A 20,296-nucleotide genomic window follows, 5' to 3' on the forward strand; every position below is an offset into this window, starting at 1 on the left:
ACGCGTGGAAGCCTCAGAGTAGTGACTGCAGCTGGGCCTCATCTCGCTGGGATCACTAATGTCAGCGGGGACGCGTGGAAGCCTCAGAGCAGTGACTGCAGCTGGGCCTCATCTCGCTGGGATCAGTAATGTCAGCGGGGACGCGTGGAAGCCTCAGAGCAGTGACTGCAGCTGGGCCTCATCTCGCTGGGATCACTAATGTCAGCGGGGACGCGTGGAAGCCTTAGAGCAGTGACTGCAGCTGGGCCTCATCTCGCTGGGATCAGTAATGTCAGCGGGGACGCGTGGAAGCCTCAGAGCAGTGACTGCAGCTGGGCCTCATCTCGCTGGGATCACTAATGTCAGCGGGGACGCGTGGAAGCCTCAGAGTAGTGACTGCAGCTGGGCCTCATCTCGCTGGGATCACTAATGTCAGCGGGGACGCGTGGAAGCCTCAGAGCGGTGACTGCAGCTGGGCCTCATCTCGCTGGGATCACTAATGTCAGCGGGGACGCGTGGAAGCCTCAGAGCAGTGACTGCAGCTGGGCCTCATCTCGCTGGGATCACTAATGTCAGCGGGGACGCGTGGAAGCCTCAGAGCAGTGACTGCAGCTGGGCCTCATCTCGCTGGGATCACTAATGTCAGCGGGGACGCGTGGAAGCCTCAGAGCAGTGACTGCAGCTGGGCCTCATCTCGCTGGGATCACTAATGTCAGCGGGGACGCGTGGAAGCCTCAGAGCAGTGACTGCAGCTGGGCCTCATCTCGCTGGGATCACTAATGTCAGCGGGGACGCGTGGAAGCCTCAGAGCAGTGACTGCAGCTGGGCCTCATCTCGCTGGGATCACTAATGTCAGCGGGGACGCGTGGAAGCCTCATAGTAGTGACTGCAGCTGGGCCTCATCTCGCTGGGATCACTAATGTCAGCGGGGACGCGTGGAAGCCTCAGAGCAGTGACTGCACCTGGGCCTCATCTCGCTGGGATCACTAATGTCAGCGGGGACGCGTGGAAGCCTCAGAGCAGTGACTGCAGCTGGGCCTCATCTCGCTGGGATCACTAATGTCAGCGGGGACGCGTGGAAGCCTCAGAGCAGTGACTGCAGCTGGGCCTCATCTCGCTGGGATCAGTAATGTCAGCGGGGACGCGTGGAAGCCTCAGAGCAGTGACTGCAGCTGGGCCTCATCTCGCTGGGATCACTAATGTCAGCGGGGACGCGTGGAAGCCTCAGAGCAGTGACTGCAGCTGGGCCTCATCTCGCTGGGATCACTAATGTCAGCGGGGACGCGTGGAAGCCTCAGAGCAGTTTCTGCAGCTGGGCCTCATCTCGCTGGGATCACTAATGTCAGCGGGGACGCGTGGAAGCCTCAGAGCAGTGACTGCAGCTGGGCCTCATCTCGCTGGGATCACTAATGTCAGCGGGGACGCGTGGAAGCCTCAGAGCAGTGACTGCAGCTGGGCCTCATCTCGCTGGGATCACTAATGTCAGCGGGGACGCGTGGAAGCCTCAGAGCAGTTTCTGCAGCTGGGCCTCATCTCGCTGGGATCACTAATGTCAGCGGGGACGCGTGGAAGCCTCAGAGCAGTGACTGCAGCTGGGCCTCATCTCGCTGGGATCACTAATGTCAGCGGGGACGCGTGGAAGCCTCAGAGCAGTGACTGCAGCTGGGCCTCATCTCGCTGGGATCACTAATGTCAGCGGGGACGCGTGGAAGCCTCAGAGCAGTGACTGCAGCTGGGCCTCATCTCGCTGGGATCACTAATGTCAGCGGGGACGCGTGGAAGCCTCAGAGCAGTGACTGCAGCTGGGCCTCATCTCGCTGGGATCACTAATGTCAGCGGGGACGCGTGGAAGCCTCAGAGCAGTGACTGCAGCTGGGCCTCATCTCGCTGGGATCACTAATGTCAGCGGGGACGCGTGGAAGCCTCAGAGCAGTGACTGCAGCTGGGCCTCATCTCGCTGGGATCACTAATGTCAGCGGGGACGCGTGGAAGCCTCAGAGCAGTGACTGCAGCTGGGCCTCATCTCGCTGGGATCACTAATGTCAGCGGGGACGCGTGGAAGCCTCAGAGCAGTGACTGCAGCTGGGCCTCATCTCGCTGGGATCACTAATGTCAGCGGGGACGCGTGGAAGCCTCAGAGCAGTGACTGCAGCTGGGCCTCATCTCGCTGGGATCACTAATGTCAGCGGGGACGCCTGGGCCCTGCCATGGTGACCTGGTAGTATTTCGAAGCCTTACCCTGGGATACTTAGTGACGGCTTCCCCAGTTACTGGAGAGAGGGCTTGCACAATAAGCAACGTGCAAAGCACCAAAAATTATAGAAAAACAGGGGAAGTGCCAAGAAAATACAAAATTACCAAAAATGAGTTAATATCAGTGCCAGAAGCTTCAAATAAGAAGCAGACGTATAAAACATCGTTTAATGAGTGAGCTACCTAACCTCCGGGGCTATTCGCCGCCGTCATATCAGGAGGAGCAGGAATCTGAGGGTAGAAAATCTCTGCCGGTTTAGAACGTGTAGCAGTAGCCTGAAGATGGCCTGGATCGGCCACTGTTGGAAACAGAATGCTGACCCAGTATGGAAATTTCTTATGAGAGTTTTGGTCTTAAATGTACAAAAACAGTACAAAGCTGACCCGGGCCATGTGGGAAAAGAATGAGTGAGGTAAGAGGTATCCGATTAAGGTAAGGAAAAGAATAGGGAGAAGGTAAGGGTTATTAAAATTTCAGCTCCCTCCTGGGCACTGGTATCAGCTTGGACAGGAACCTGTGGCTGCACCAAACGTGTAACTGAGTTGCATACGTGAGAGTGGCTACATTTGAAAAGGGGAACAAAGGAAAAATAACTGACACAAAGTATCTCTAATATGAGGCTGACGCAGAGCGTCTGGGATGCGAGGCTGACGCAGAGCGTCTGGGATGCGAGGCTGACGCAGAGCGTCTGGGATGCGAGGCTGACGCAGAGCGTCTGTGATGCGTGGCTGACGCAGAGCGTCTGTGATGCGTGGCTGACGCAGAGCGTCTGGGATGCTAGGCTGACGCAGAGCGTCTGGGATGCGTGGCTGACGCAGAGCGTCTGGGATGCGTGGCTGACGCAGAGCGTCTGGGATGTGTGGCATCCCTATAAGGGAGACTGTCTTAGAGCGATGGTTGCTTATGACCAAGCCGCAGAAGCTTCCAGTGAGTCTTAGACTTAGTCTAAGTTGATGAGTGGGAATGATAAGGTCCCAGTGAAGGAAGTAACACAGGGAATAGTAAACACCATGGCAGGCACTTACTGTCTCACGTGCAACAGGAAGAGATTGCCACTTCTATCCCTCAGCAAGGAACCTAAAATTATCCATTATTTTCTCATAGACAGGCTCATTTATCAAATAGTATTGTGGCATTTTCGCATGCGTTAAGCACCTTTAACGCATGCAAAAACCCTTAACGCATGCGATAGCATCAGAAAAAGAGGAGGCTCACCTAGTAACTCAGGGTGAGGTTTAGGTATTAGTGTAGGGGTTAGGGGCCACTTTGACATTCAACGTGAGACGTACGAACAGAACAGTGCTCTCTTGTGAAGATTTGATGACCCTCGGAGTGAGGAAACTCAGACAAAGATGAGATTTGTGCAATGTTCTCTCAACCCAGCTTGATGTTACCCAGGTAGAGAGTCCATCAAGCTAGGTTGAGAGAACATTGCACAAATCTCATCTTTGGGTGAGTTTCCTCACTCCGAGGGTCATCGAATCTTCACAAGAGAGCACTGTTCTGTTCGTACGTCTCACGTTGAATGTCAAAGTGGCCCCTAACCCCTACACTAATACCTAAACCTCATCCCGAGTTACTAGGTGGGCCTCCCATAGAGATATAAATAGCTATCTAGTGTCAGGGCATTATGGCTTCTCTCTCTCCCCCTCCCTCCTCAGTGGCCTTGATGGTAAACATGTTCCCCCCAGTGGTTGTATGTAGGAAATACCACAACTTAGCGCTTCGCATAGGTATTTGGAAGGCGAGTGCCGGGGGCTGCGATGCTTTCTGTGCTGCATTGAGACTTTACGTGCATCCGTGTGCTGGCTTGATGGAGTTTGGAAGGCGAGTGCCGGGGGCTGCGATGCTTTCTGTGCTGCATTGAGACTTTTCGTGCATCCGTGTGCTGGCTTGCTGGAGTTTGGAAGGCGAGTGCCGGGGGGCTGCGATGCTTTCTGTGCTGCATTGAGACTTTACGTGCATCCGTGTGCTGGCTTGCTGGAGTTTGGAAGGCGAGTGCCGGGGGCTGCGATGCTTTCTGTGCTGCATTGAGACTTTACGTGCATCCGTGTGCTGGCTTGATGGAGTTTGGAAGGCGAGTGCCGGGGGCTGCGATGGTTTCTGTGCTGCATTGAGACTTTACGTGCATCCGTGTGCTGGCTTGATGGAGTTTGGAAGGCGAGTGCCGGGGGCTGCGATGCTTTCTGTGCTGCATTGAGACTTTACGTGCATCCGTGTGCTGGCTTGCTGGATTTTGGAAGGCGAGTGCTGGGTCTGTGATGCTTTCTGTGCTGCATTGAGACTTTACGTGCATCCGTGTGCTGGCTTGCTGGATTTTGGAAGGCGAGTGCTGGGTCTGTGATGCTTTCTGTGCTGCATTGATACTTTTCGTGCATCCGTGTGCTGGCTTGATGGAGTTTGGAAGGCGAGTGCCGGGAGCTGTGATGCTTTCTGTGCTGCATTGAGACTTTACGTGCATCCGTGTGCTGGCTTGATGGAGTTTGGAAGGCGAGTGCCGGGGGCTGTGATGCTTTCTGTGCTGCATTGAGACTTTACGTGCATCCGTGTGCTGGCTTGCTGGATTTTGGAAGGCGAGTGCTGGGTCTGTGATGCTTTCTGTGCTGCATTGAGACTTTTCGTGCATCCGTGTGCTGGCTTGCTGGAGTTTGGAAGGCGAGTGCCGGGGGCTGTGATGCTTTCTGTGCTGCATTGAGACTTTATGTGCATCCGTGTGCTGGCTTGCTGGATTTTGGAAGGCGAGTGCTGGGTCTGTGATGCTTTCTGTGCTGCATTGAGACTTTACGTGCATCCGTGTGCTGGCTTGCTGGAGTTTGGAAGGCGAGTGCCGGGGGCTGCGATGCTTTCTGTGCTGTGCATTGAGACTTTACGTGCATCCGTGTGCTGGCTTGCTGGAGTTTGGAAGGCGAGTGCCGGGGGCTGCGATGCTTTCTGTGCTGCATTGAGACTTTTCGTGCATCCGTGTGCTGGCTTGCTGGAGTTTGGAAGGCGAGTGCCGGGGGCTGAGATGCTTTCTGTGCTGCATTGAGACTTTACGTGCATCCGTGTGCTGGCTTGCTGGAGTTTGGAAGGCGAGTGCCGGGGGCTGCGATGCTTTCTGTGCTGCATTGAGACTTTACGTGCATCCGTGTGCTGGCTTGCTGGAGTTTGGAAGGCGAGTGCTGGGTCTGTGATGCTTTCTGTGCTGCATTGAGACTTTACGTGCATCCGTGTGCTGGCTTGCTGGAGTTTGGAAGGCGAGTGCCGGGGGCTGTGATGCTTTCTGTGCTGCATTGAGACTTTACGTGCATCCGTGTGCTGGCTTGCTGGAGTTTGGAAGGCGAGTGCCGGGGGGGGCTGCGATGCTTTCTGTGCTGCATTGAGACTTTACGTGCATCCGTGTGCTGGCTTGCTGGAGTTTGGAAGGCGAGTGCCGGGGGCTGCGATGCTTTCTGTGCTGCATTGAGACTTTACGTGCATCCGTGTGCTGGCTTGATGGAGTTTGGAAGGCGAGTGCCGGGGGCTGTGATGCTTTCTGTGCTGTGCATTGAGACTTTTCGTGCATCCGTGTGCTGGCTTGCTGGAGTTTGGAAGGCGAGTGCCGGGGGCTGCGATGCTTTCTGTGCTGCATTGAGACTTTACGTGCATCCGTGTGCTGGCTTGCTGGAGTTTGGAAGGCGAGTGCTGGGTCTGTGATGCTTTCTGTGCTGCATTGAGACTTTACGTGCATCCGTGTGCTGGCTTGCTGGAGTTTTGAAGGCGAGTGCCGGGGGCTGCGATGCTTTCTGTGCTGCATTGAGACTTTACGTGCATCCGTGTGCTGGCTTGCTGGAGTTTGGAAGGCGAGTGCCGGGGGGCTGCGATGCTTTCTGTGCTGCATTGAGACTTTACGTGCATCCGTGTGCTGGCTTGCTGGAGTTTGGAAGGCGAGTGCCGGGGGCTGCGATGCTTTCTGTGCTGCATTGAGGCTTTACGTGCATCCGAGTGCTGGCTTGCTGGAGTTTGGAAGGCGAGTGCCGGGGGCGTGATGCTTTCTGTGCTGCATTGAGACTTTACGTGCATCCGAGTGCTGGCTTGCTGGAGTTTGGAAGGCGAGTGCTGGGTCTGTGATGCTTTCTGTGCTGTGCATTGAGACTTTTCGTGCATCCATGTGCTGGCTTGCTGGAGTTTGGAAGACGAGTGCTGGGATGAGTTTTGAGAGCCCTCAATCCCCTCAAACCGTTCTGATTTGTGCTTCTGCTTCATGCTTAATGTTTTTGTGCTGGCTTGGGCCCTTGCGTGGCTCTGCTGTCGGTTTGCTCTTCCTGAGCTGTGTAACTACATCGTGCTTTCTATTCTAACAGACAGAGATTACCAGAACCTGTGCGAGCGGCAGCCGATCGGGCGCACGCTCTTCCGTCAGTTCTGTGAAACTCAGCTCGAGCTGTCCCGCTGCGTGAAGTTCCTGGATGCTGTCGTAAGTTAACGAAACAGAAGCCTTTTCAGTAGCTCCCAGGCTATTTCAGTGTTGGTGCTGTGGAGATTCTGGCATTGGTGTGCACTGAAGGTGATAGAAGACTCCCGGCAGTTTTGTCTTTGTAGTTCATGAGGTGAATAGTTTACTCTCGAGCACAACGGTCCCGGCATTCCAGGGTGCTGGGGGCTTTCCCCCCTCCCCACAATCTGCCCTCCTCCTCTTCTTTGATTCCTTGGCCAGGGTGCTGGTCTCTCGTTTTCGTTTTTGACACTCATTCATTCTTTTTCTTGCTTACTTGATGCAGGCTGACTATGAAGTGACCCCAGATGAGAGACGGAAGGAATGCGGGGAGCAGCTGATTAATACGTATCTGAATTCCTTGGTAGGCAGCATTCACACTAAAGCAGATTTGGGGAAGCCATGCAAAAGGTGGGGTAAGGCTGGTTTGGTTTTGGATTTCTGTAGAGATGGCAGAGTGAAGATTTGGTGGTAGGGGGCATGCACTGAGTTAGGGAAGTGTTCTGTGTCGTGGAGAGTTCATAGCATTGGATGTGTAGGTCACGCGGTGATGGAAAACTTTAGGGATATGGTAGCAGGGGACACACAGTGATGGAAGGGCTGAAATTATGGGACTTGCTCCAATGGAAACATGTGATAGAGTGATATAGGATTTTAGGGATAGATTGAACATGTGATATAGGATTTTAGGGATAGATTGAACATGTGATATAGGATTTTAGGGATGGATTGAACATGTGATAGAGTGATATAGGATTTTAGGGATGGATTGAACATGTGATAGATTAGTATTGGCACAGTGATATAGGATTTTAGGGATAGATTGAACATGTGAGAGTGATATAGGATTTTAGGGATAGATTAGATTAACATTGGCACAGTGATATAGGATTTTAGGGATAGATTAGATTAACATTGGCAAAGTGATATAGGATTTTAGGGATAGATTGAACAGGAAGCATTGTAGATCAGGCACTGGGGGCACTCGCACTGATTCTTCTGGCTGGCGGGGCACACAGTGATGGAAGGGGTAGTGTGTACACTATTGGATAGTTCAGGAAATACAATGACGGAGTAGTTGAGGGTAGGTTATTAGAAGAGAGAGTAATAGGATGAAGGCAGGGGGGCACACAGTAGCAGGATTGTAGGGTACATGCAGGGATGGAAGGGACACACCATTATGAAAGAGATTTAAAGTGGTAGGAAGATGCTGTAATAGAAGGGGAGGATGATGATGATGAATGGGTAAAGGTAGCATATTAAATACACTAGGATATGGAACAATTAGCAATAGCACCCTACACAGCAGTGGTAGCAGGGGGCACAGTGATGGAAGTGGGGGAAGCAGGTGAAGGTTTATTATTCAGCTAATTTTATCTGTTACTCTGACAGTGTGAAGATTACATCTCCCTCGTACCCCCTCAGCTGACCAGTGAGTGCTCCGACAGGCTGCACCAGCAGCCCTGCAAGGAACTCTTTGAAGACTGTGCTAGGTGAGTGACAGCAGGGGCACTGGTGTCTGCAGAGTGTGCACTCAGGTTCTCCCACCCTTCTACGTTTCGTGAGATTCGCATGCACTGTTATCAGGGAGCTGACGTCCTACCAACTCTGCCAATACCATGCACGTCGCACAGCAAATTAAACTGAAGAGACATCCAAAATGCACGTGGAGCCTTCTGCAGCTGTGTCGGGTAATCCAGGAGAGGGAAAAAATGAGTCTCTTGCAGAAAGAATTGCTTTCATGAGCTTTAAATTGTCAGCTTCTCATTGTAATGATGGCTCTTTGGGTTCTCCTGGGGTTTACGCCGCCCTCTCTTCACTAGCGTTGCACTTTACAAGTGGAGGCTGCCTCACACTTCATCTGACAGACCGCATGTAAAAATGCCTTGAAGCGAGACTGCCTGTCCCTCTCTCACTGGAAAGCAGAGGCTCCTGTGCTGCCATGATTTGCAGGCTGTGCATTGCATCTTTTCTTCTTTTTTGTTTGTTTAAATATTTATTCTGCCTTTCTTGACTCTTTAAAGCAGAGTTAGCTGAAATCAACTGGTAATAACATATAAAGGGACTGCCAAAGTGTAACGTTTGTAACAAACATAACCATAAGTGTACCAAGTGCTATTTCCTCTGGAAGCAGATTAGACAGGGCTGGCTTAAAATAAATAAATAAATAAAATAGGATGAAACGCGGAGTAGTTCTTGTGCTGTTTGAAAGAGACTATGATAGCAGATAGGAGCAGTCGAGCTTCCAAGGCCTTGGAAAAGAAGGAAGATCAAGGCACTAATGATATTAATAGCTCCTTCCCAGCCCAGGCAGCCATGGGTCCCTCGTCTCATGCAACTGTAAATAAGGGATCCAGTTAGACTGGTGTCGCAGAACCAAGGCACTGTGCTTCATGCAAACCTCTGACTGCTTGGATGCTGAAAGAGGCAGGGTTTCTTCTTTTGGCTCTTTCTCAGGTGATCTGTGCATCAACGAAACATCAAGAGGAAGAGGTTTTCTCGTTGTGTTCCTGACTCTCTCCTCCAAGAAATTGTCAGCTTTAGTCTTAGAACAGTGCTCATCAGAATCGGGAGGAAGGAAAGCCAATGTTTTAACGCAATTCATGAACGGCCTCTTCCCCCCACCTGTACTGCTTTGGGGTTTCACTTCTTCAGATTGCCTTTTGAGTCATCTCGGGTGTTTAACCTGGAAAGTCTTGTTCCCTATTGCAGTCACGTGTGCCAGAATAATCTGTGAGCTTTAAGGCTTAGTGACAGGAGAGTTAGGGCATCCCAACAGAGAGGTTCCACTAAAAGCTAAAGTAGTAAAGGATCATCTGAGCTAAAGAATTCCAAATTATCCCTGAAAAGCAGGAAGTTAATACAAACAAAAAACGCACTTTGAAATGTCTGTATGCCAATGCCAGAAGTCTAAGAAGTAAGGCGGGAGAGTTAGAGTGTATAGCAGCAAATGATGAGATTGACATAATTGGCATCTCAGAGACATGGTGGAAGGAGGATAACCAATGGGACAGTGCTATATCAGGGTACAAATTATATCACAGTGATAGGGAGGATCAACTTGGTGGGGGTGTGGCACTTTATGTCCGGGAAGGTATAAAATCCAGCAGGATAAAGATCATACAAGAGACTAAATGCTCAGTAGAATCTATATTTATTTTTATATTCCGCTTTTCACACTTCTTTCAGTGCTTCAAAGTGGATTACATTCAGGTACTGTAGGTATTTCCCTATTCCCAGAGGGCTTATAATCTAAGTTTGTATCTGAGGCAATGGAGGGTAAAGTGACTTGCCAAGGTCACAAGGAGCAACAGCGGGACTCAAACCCTAGTCTCCTAGTTCATAGCCACTGCTCTAACCACTAGGCTACTCCTCTACTTCTGTATATTTCTACCCACTACCCACATGGGTAGAAATCCCATGTGTGTTGGGTAAGAGTATAGTGATAGGAGTATACTACCATCCACCTGGACAAAATGGTCAGACAGATGATGAAATGCTAAGAGAAATCAGGGAAGCTAACCAATTTGGCAGTGCAGTAATAATGGGAGATTTCAGTTACCAAAATGTACAAAATTCTTCAAAACACTGTACAACAAATCATGTGAACCACAGAAAAGACGTTGTAGCAAAAGTTTGACTTATTATGTATCAATACTTAGACTGTAATATTCACTTTGGTGTAACAAATTTATAAATTAGGGACCTTCATAACATCTACGGTGCTGCAAGTTAATATTTGTCTTTTGCACCTTTGTGGATCATATTTAATCATTGGTCCATTAGCTCATTGAAGAAAGACAGTTATATACGTTTTGAGACTTTCGTCTTATATTTTTCAATTTTTAGTTAGTGTAAAATTGGCAGGAGTACTTCCCTGTTTTGCACTCAGTTCTTGCCGGAGTCAGGGGTCCGAAGCGCGTGTTTCGCGATCCGCCGCTTCAGGGCTGGTTCTGGCTAACTTGTGTTGCTCGACGCACTATGCTGTAGTGCTGCTGTGGGAACAAGCTTCACTTTAAAGATTCACAGGGATCCCATTAGTTATTTCTAGAAAACATACCACTTTGAAGGTAAAACATCTTAAAAAACTTAAACACTGAACTCAAACATCAAACTTTTTATGAATGGACACATCGCTGTCAGTGGGAAAAAATGCCAACACTTACCGGACCTGCCTTCTCATATGGTTTCGGCGTATCAGCAAGAGATACAGCTGAAAAGAGCTTACTTTATGGATAGATTTCCTGATCTCACCTGATTTAATGAATTGACCATGATTTTACCATGAAATCACATAAAGTGATGCCACTCGATTTCCTTATTTTGTCCACCTGGGGTCACTGATTGTAATAGAAAAATCCACTTTTGTTCACACTGCCGAAGCTGTAAAATTCTGTCACCGCCCCTCCAATGTGATTTGACTATTTCCAGGACTGTCCACTTGATAACTTTGAACTCATGGTTACATTCCTTGAAATGGGCGATTAAGGGTTCCTCAAGTCTATCTGTGTTTAAACAACACTTGTGCTCAGTTAAGCAAGTTTTAATTTGTCGTTTGGTCATGCCCACATATGTAAGCAGACATGGGCAAAAAATCGCATATATCACAAAAGTAGAATGACAAGTAAAATTTGGTAACGTAAACACTTTGCCTGCGGCTGTAGTGATGGTATTCTGTGTGGCTTTTAGAGGGCAGTACATGCATTTAGTGCATGGTTTCACCAATTCAGGGTTATAGCAGCTGGCGCAGACTACGTGATCTCTAATGGTCTTGCCTCCTGAGTAAGCGATTCTTAGCGGTTGATTGAATAGAGGGTGAATTCATTGGAGGATTGCCCAATGCTTCCTCATGGCTCTACTAATTGGGGCTGACATCGATGTGTGTTTCAAAACCGCAGTCTGCGGGTTCGAATCCTGTGTAGGTGTCGTTTTTGGTAAAAATAGATGATCTCTGTTGGAATACAGGGCTCTTCGATATGCTGATTTTACATATTGTAATGGATATCCTCGCTGCAAAAAACGAGTGGCCATGTTTTTAGCTTGAACTTTAAATTCATTGCGGTCAGTGCATAGTCTCCTTAAGCGTAGAAATTGACCCACAGGTAAGTTGGTATTGAAAGTGACAGGATGAAAACTGTCAAAGCATAACAGGTTATTACGATCATGAGGCTTCCGAAAGATGCTTGTGTTAATAACTGAACCATTTTTAGAAATCAAAATGTCCAGGTATGAAATTTGATGTTGATGAAAATTCATTGTAAATTTCAAACAGGAATCCAAAGAGTTTAGCCAAGTGTGAAATTCTTGTAAACTTGCTATAGAGCCTTCCCAGATGACAAAGATATCATCAATATATCTTTTCCAACATTTCAAGTATGTAGACCACTGACATCCATGAATATATTGTGCCTCAAAGCCGGCTACAAAAATGTTTGCCACATCTGGGGCCATCGCTGCGCCCATCGCTGTACCTCGAACTTGAAGATAAAATTTATCTTCGAACATGAAATAATTCTTGCTTAATGCCAATTCCAACAATTCAATGATGTAACTGATCGGAATCCTTTTTGGATGCATACAAGTTTCCAAGGTTTTGGTGACAGCTAACAAGGCCTGGTCCTGCGGGATGACTGTATTCAGAGATTCAATGTCTAAGGTAACCAGAAGACAATCTTGATTTAATTGTACAGTATCCAAAAACATCAGCATACTTGTACTATCCTTAATTTAAGATGCTGCTGTGGGAATATGTGGCTGTAGAATCTTATCCAAAAATATGGAAATAGATTCTAAAACGGATTCGTTAGCTGATACAATGGGTCTCCCCGGAGGGTTAGTTAATGCCTTATGTATCTTAGGTAGAATATACAAAACGGGTATCCGTGGATTTGATTGAATTTTTGTTCGGAGCTTGTTCAATTACCCCAATATTGGCTGGGTAAATGTAACATCAGGACAAGCTAGAGACAGAAAGTTCCTGGATGTAATAAATGACTGCTTCATGGAGCAATTGGTTCAGGAACCAACGAGAGAGGGAGCTATTTTAGATTTAATTCTTAGTGGAGCGTAGGATTTGGTGAGAGAGGTAACGTTGATGGGGCCACTTGGCAATAGTGATCATAACATGATCAAATTTGAACTAATGACTGGAAGGGGAACAATATGTAAATCTGAAGCTCTAACACTAAATTTTCAAAAGGGAAACTTTGATAAAATGAGGAAAATAGAAAAAAAAACTGAAAGGTGCAGCTGCAAAGGTTAAAAATGTACAACAGGCTTGGACATTGTTTAAAAATACAATCCTAGAGGCGCAGTCCATATGTATTCCACACATTAAGAAAGGTGAGAGGAAGGTAAAACGATTACCGTCATGGTTAAAAGGTGAGGTGAAAGAGGCTATTTTTAACCAAAAAAAAAAAATCCTTCAAAAATTGGAAAAAGGACCCGTCTGAAGAAAATAGGAAAAAGCATAAGCATTGTCAAGTTAAGTATAAAACATTGATAAGACAAGCGAAGAGAGAATTTGAAATGAAGTTGGCCGTAGAGGCAAAAACTCATAATAAAAACTTTAAAAAATATATCCGAAGCAAGAAACCTGTGAGGGAGTCAGTTGGACCATTAGATGATGGAGGGGTTAAATGGTCAGCCATTGTAGATGTTTGAGTACAGGGGTGATATGATCATGTCTGTGGGCATTAGTGAGTATACAGGCGGCCACATTTTGGAGCATCTGTAGGGGTTGGATAGCATTTTTGGGAAGGCCTGGGAGGATGGCATTACAATAGTTAACTATGGACAGGATGGTGGCTTGGAGAATAGTGCAGAAGTCATTGAGATGATGTAGGGGTTTGAGTTTTTTTAGTGTATGAAGTTTGAAGAAACAGTCTTTTAGGGTAGCGTTGATGAACTTTTTTAAGTTAAATTGATTGTCTAGAATGACGCCGAGGCTACAAATGTGGGGGGCGAAGGTGATGGGAGATGGTGGTGTGTTGGGTAAGGGTAAGTTAAAGTTGATATTGCAGGGTGAGATGGCTAAGAGCTCAGTTTTAGCAGTGTTGAGGGCAAGGTAGTTGTCAAAGTAGGGAGTCGATTGAGGCGAGGGCCGATTCCCAGGTTTTCATGGCATTGGACAGTGTGTCTGTGATGGGTATGAGGATCTGTACGTTGTCCGCATATATGAAGTGCGGAAGACCAAGATCTGATAGGAGGTGGCAAAGGGGAAGAGGTATATATTGAACAGAGTGGAAGAAAGAGAGGAGCCTTGAGGGACGCCTTGCGTCAGGTTAAATGGTTTAGATTCACTGTTCCCAATTTTTACTCTGTATTGCCTATTGCAGAGGTATGACTGAAACCAGCGGAGAGGGATGCCAGAAATGCCGATTTCTTGGAGGCGTTTTATTAAGAAGTTGTGGTTAACTGTGTCAAATGCGGAAGATATATCCAAGAGGACAAGCATATATGATTGGCCTTCGTCTAGGGCTTTTAGTATGTTGTCTGAAAGGGAGATGAGCGTTTCAGTGCTATGGTGTTTGCGGAATCCATATTGGGAAGGGAAGAGCATGTGGTTTTAATCTAAGTATTCCGTGAGTTGACTATTGATTGTTTTTTCTAGGATTTTAGATATAAAGGGAAGATTGGAGATGGGGCGAAAGTTGGCAGGATTGGCAGGGTCGAGGGGGCATTCCATGAAGTTAGCATGGGGCACATTTAAAACTAATCAGAGAAAATTTTCTCACTCAATGCACAATTAAACTCTGGAATTTGTTGCCAGAGGATGTGATTAGTGCAGTTAGTATAACTGGTTGTAAAAAAGGATTGGATAAGTTCTTGGAGGAGAAGTCCATTGACGGCTATTAATCAAGTTTACTTAGGGAATAGCCACTGCTATTAATTGCATCAGTAGCATGGGATCTTCTTAGTGTTTGGGTACTTGCCAGGTTCTTATGGCCTGGATTGGCCACTGTTGGAAACAAGATGCTGGGCTTGATGGACCCTTGGTCTGACCCAGCATGGCAATTTCTTATGTTCTTATGAATTATATACCACAACAGAAGAGTTTTGCATACACGTCCAAAATGTCTTCCTATAGTAGATTTCTATATAAATTCTTCTGACATTCTTTCCCCGTCTTTTTCCCCTTCTTCTTATCATGTCTCATTTTGCTCTGCTCCACCTCTATTTTCCTGCTCTCCAGTGCCTCTTCACGTTCCCTATCTTTTCATCTTTATCTCGCCCCCAGACTCCTCCTCCTCTTTAGCCTCTTCTCTCCCTCTCAACCTGTCTCACCTGCATCTAAGCTCCGCTATCTTCTGTCTCCCACTATCTGTGAGCGAACGTCACCTTTCTCTCCTGACTTCATTTCCTTATCTCTCCCCTCCTGGGCACCCTCCTGCCGGACCTTCCCAGTTCTCCTCTGCCAGTGTGACGGGGTTGTTGGAGTGTGTTGCATGCTCACTGACCCTGCAGTCCTACAGTGCTATTGCCACCATTTCTCTGGCCTCTGAGAATCAGTATAGGGGGAAGCAGGAATAACAAACCCACCATTGGCAAACTGTTAACTGCGTCCCTTTGGGAGAGGGGGAGACAGGATGAGAGTACCAGGGCAGGGGGCAGGTACTGTGGGGTCACTGAGTGTGTGTGCAAAATGTGCTCGGTAACTCCTGGAGCTCTGATGCACGGGACACCCTCCGATTTCTAATCTGATGCTTGGTATATCTAGGTACAGCCCACTGTTCAAAGTTAGCAATTCTTGCATTAATTGGCTTTGTAAAACAAGAATTAAATTTGTTAGTAAGTTCTCAAAGGTTTATTTTCATGTAAAGCCTGTACTATCATTCACTTGAGATGTGCCAGCTTCAGAGAGCTTTGGGAAGTCATATGAGTGGGGTCCTGAGTGCTTCTACCTACGGAGGATAATAGGCCTATCCCTTTGTTGCTTCTTGGAGAGATACAGATCTGCCAGTTTGTATATTTGATGATTCCCTACCACATCCAGCACTGGATACATGGCAGTCTCCCTGTGCTGGAGTCACATAGATTATCTGCTCTCCCTGGCATGCGTTTTATTTATTTATTTATTTACTTACCTTACAGACGCTTGGATTCCGCAGTCATTACCAAAATAATTGTTCAAAGCGGATCTTAACAGTTCAAAAGTAAATAATCAAATCCGATTTTAACTTAAAACCAGCAACACAGATATATCAATTAAAAGCATTTTCATACAAGTACGCTTTTAATCTTTTTCCTAAAATATTTATAATCCTTAAAGAAGCGTAGCTGCGAGGGACTAGAATTCCACAAACTGGCGGCTGTTTGAGAAAAAGCCCTGAGAGGTTTGCGTTGGATGTGTCTCCTTACTGCCGGGAATAGGTAGCCGATGGCTTACAGGACGTGCATTTTGCTGAGCACCACGTACTTGCACAAAGGTTTTCATGTTTCAGCCTCAATGTCGGGTGCTAGTGTGACCTCCGTGCTGATTGTATTGGTGCTTTCTTGACTGGGCAAAACCTTTTTTTTTTTTTTTCCAGGCTAATCCACGACTACTTGAGCGTGGCCCCCTTTGCGGATTATCTGGACAGCATCTACTTCAACCGCTTCTTGCAATGGAAATGGCTGGAAAGGTAACGCCCAGGCCTCCTTCTTCCTGTAGTCATTAGCAGGTTCCTGATGCTTATCTGCAGCACTGGATTACTGGTGCAATACCCACACCTCGTCACTGCAGCACTGGATTACTGGTGCAATACCCACACCTCGTCACTGCAGCACTGGATTACTGGTGCAATACCCACACCTCGTCACTGCAGCACTGGATTACTGGTGCAATACGCACCTCGTCACTGGTCTTGGAGGTAATGACTGCTGAGAGCATGCGATTTCATGAAGAGCGCCAACAGCCTCTCCAGGGCACCCCAGAGTTTCAGGAAAGCAAAATAATTATGAAATATTGGTTAATTTTTATGAGCAATCATCTAAACTCTAAAATAATGCCAATCCCACTGATTAAAAGCTTATTGTGTGACACTTTTCCATTTTGGCAGTTGTGTCTGAGATGCTGCAGTAATCCTGAGCTGATCCAGCTCCTTTTCCTCGTCTCTTCCTGTCCTTGATTGTAGGCACGGCTGAAACATCCTGGATTCTTTGTAATAATGAGATCCTCGTACCATCTTGGAAGAAACGTGTATATGTTAGATTACAGGGCAAAGGGAGAGACAGTAGATATTGAAACCTACGCGTCAAAAATGTTTTTTGGGGGACAAAGCAAACAAAACTGAAATCCAACAATTGGATAGGTCTCCACCTCTGCCCCTTCCCTCCTCGAGCCAATGCTGGGTGGAAACCCTTTGACAGCAGTTATAGCTGAGAGTCTGTTGGGATGCACCACCAACTTTGCACTCCTAGGTTTGTCAGCGTAGACCATTCAGGCTTCGTCGGGTTCCTTGGGGAGCAATCTTCACGTCAGGTCAGAGCTCTGATAAGATCACTCCTGGACATTTCTCTTTTTGGTGCTTGGCCACTGCAGTGTAGCTTCCACCTTGTGCTTTGTGTCGTTCTCATGCTGAAAGGTGAACATCGTCCCAGTTTCAGCTTTCCTCGAGGACTTTCTGCACTGTTCTCCATTCATTGTCTCTTCTGTCCTGCAAACGAAAAGCATCTCCCATAACCTGATGCTCTCAGCACCATGATGCTGCTTTCTGGGTTGTGTGTGCACCAAATCCAATGCTTTACATTCAGACCAAAATTCTGTTTTAGGTTCATCAGACCTTAAAACTTTCTGCCACGTGGCTCAGAACCTCCTGCATCTTCCTTTGTTTACGTCAAACGGGATTCAGGATGGGCTTTTGTGTGTCATGGCTTCATTCTTGCCACCCTGCCATGCAGGCAAGATTTGTGGAGTGCTTGGGATACTATTGTCACATGAATGTTTTTACCAGTCTGTAGCTGTTTCAAAGTTGCCATTGGCCTCCAGGTTTCCTCCCTGATCAGTGTCCTTGCTTGATTTAGAGGGACTGCCTCATCTGAGGTGGTGCCTTACACTTTATACTTAATAATCTTGACCAACATTGCAAGGGATATTCAAGGACCTTGCAATTCTTGTATCCCATCTCCAGATCTGTGCCTCTCCGCAACTTTGTCCAAGAGTTCTTTTGACAGCTTCTTAGTACTCATGGTTGGATGTTTGCTTTAAAAGGCACTATCCAGCATAGAGAAGCAAAAGGAACTGCTGAACTTATCCTGGCATCATGTGAATTTAACACAAGTGGGACCAATTCACTTGGGAGGAAATTTTCAAAGCAGTTATGCATGTAAATGTAACATACTATCATAGTCACTTTCAAAAGCCCACTTATATGCTTAAAGTGTGTAAAATCTGTTGACAATTCAATGGCATTTATTGTAGCAATTTTCAAAAGCTCACTTATTTATTTTTATATATGGGCATTCAATCCGAGATATCACATCGGTTTACAGCAAACGAATGGGACAAAATAAGGCATAGGCGTCTTATTTTTTATGGAATAACTTAGTAACAGTATAAACATTCTTATGTAACTATACAGAATAACTTAGTAACAGTATAAACATTCTTAAGTAACTATACAGAATAACTTAGTAACTATACAGAATAACTTAAGTACAGTGCATTTACACATGAAAAATCCAGTTGTAAGCATGTAAATGCTTTTGAAAATTATCCCCTTTGTGTGTGCTTTGGAAGGTGATTGGTTCCATCAGAGCTTTAAGTATTTAGGATTACTACAGAAGTACAAGGGGTGAATACTTATCCAACAAAGCTATTCCATTTTTTATTTCTGGATTATATTTTTCACTTGTCAGTTGCAGATGGGATCTGTGGTTACATCAAACATGGGTTAATGCATTTTGAGGTCCGATTTCAGAGGCACTTAGCTGGATACCTCACTTTTGAATATTTCCCCCACTTATTCAGCTAAACCTTAATCAAATATCTCATTATCCGGCTAAACTTTGCCAGATAACTTAGGGGTGTTCTGCGGCCATTTCTGGAAGGAGTTAGGTCAGAGTTAGATGGATAACACATCCAGCTAACTGTTGTCATGCCATAAAGCTGTCCTAAAGTTAGACAGATAAACTTATCCAGCTAGCTTTAAGGTAGCCATCTGTATTTCATAGTATGGCTGCATTCCTGAGTATCCCTCCAAAGTTAGCTGGATAAGTTTATTTGGCTTTCTGTGCAGTCTGGCCAGTGAATGACTGTGGACATTTTGGAAGAGGGTGTTGACTTTCTGCAGCCACTGTACATGTAAGAGCCCTACTGTCAGTGATGACCAAAGCTTGCAGAAACAGTGGCAGACATTTCATGAAACTCTGACGACAAGTAGATGCAGTGAGCCACACTCATGGGTTGCCTGTCTCCAGCTCATGCCGACGTGAATGATCATTCCAGAACTTAGCTTTCTAGCCACGCATGATAGTTTCTCATCTGCTGCCAGACCTGTGGCCACTTGGGTTTTCTTATCCAAAGATAATGCAAATATGAAAATAAACCACTATACACCAACACACAAATGAATTCCAAAGATAATGCAAATATGAAAATAAACCACTGTGCACCAACACACAAATGAATTCCAAAGATAATGCAAATTAGAAAATAAACCACTATGCACCAACACACAAATGAATTCCAAAGATAATGCAAATATGAAAATAAACCACTATACACCAACACACAAATGAATTCCAAAGATAATGCAAATATGAAAATAAACCACTGTGCACCAACACACAAATGAATTCCAAAGATAATGCAAATTAGAAAATAAACCACTATGCACCAACACACAAATGAATTCCAAAGATAATGCAAATATGAAAATAAACCACTGTGCACCAACACACAAATGAATTCCAAAGATAATGCAAATATGAAAATAAACCACTGTGCACCAACACACAAATGAATTCCAAAGATAATGCAAATTAGAAAATAAACCACTATGCACCAACACACAAATGAATTCCAAAGATAATGCAAATATGAAAATAAACCACTATACACCAACACACAAATGAATTCCAAAGATAATGCAAATATGAAAATAAACCACTCTGCACCAACACACAAATGAATTCCAAAGATAATGCAAATATGAAAATAAACCACTCTGCACCAACACACAAATGAATCTCTAAATGGAGACCATCATCCCCAAATCTTCTTAGTAAAAATGCCAAACTGCGTCTCCACACTAATACTAAATGTAATTTTTATGATTTTTCAACAATTGCAAACATAGAAACAGGACAGTAGACAATGATCATTATGGCCTATCTAGTCTGCTCATCCATACTAATATTCTACTTTTACAATCCCTGCTACTCCTTCAGAGATCCTCTGTCCTCATCTCGTGCTTTCTTGAATTCAGATCCTGTCCTTGTCTCCTCCTCAACTGGGAGGCTGCTCCATGCATCCACCAACCTCGCTGTAAAGAAATGTTTCCTTAGATTACTCCTGAGTCTCCCCTATTTCACCCTCATCCCCTCATTCTAGAGTTTCCTTTCATTTGAAAGAGGCCTGTTTCCTGTGCATGAAAACCTTGGAGGTATTTAAAGTCTATTATCTCTCT

General features: G+C 46.3%; 1 protein-coding gene across 1 annotated transcript in view; it reads left to right on the forward strand.

The window, feature by feature from the left end:
- The window catches only part of GRK6 (G protein-coupled receptor kinase 6), a 52,105-nt gene that overhangs the window by 13,442 nt on the left and 18,367 nt on the right, over positions 1-20,296 (forward strand). The window contains 4 exon segments of the mRNA XM_029583367.1: positions 6,556-6,668; positions 6,973-7,050; positions 8,079-8,179; positions 16,217-16,309. Of these exon segments, the coding sequence (XP_029439227.1) occupies positions 6,556-6,668; positions 6,973-7,050; positions 8,079-8,179; positions 16,217-16,309 (385 nt within the window).

The sequence above is a fragment of the Rhinatrema bivittatum genome, chromosome 18 (genome assembly GCF_901001135.1).
Source record: "Rhinatrema bivittatum chromosome 18, aRhiBiv1.1, whole genome shotgun sequence".
NCBI lineage: Eukaryota > Metazoa > Chordata > Amphibia > Gymnophiona > Rhinatrematidae > Rhinatrema > Rhinatrema bivittatum.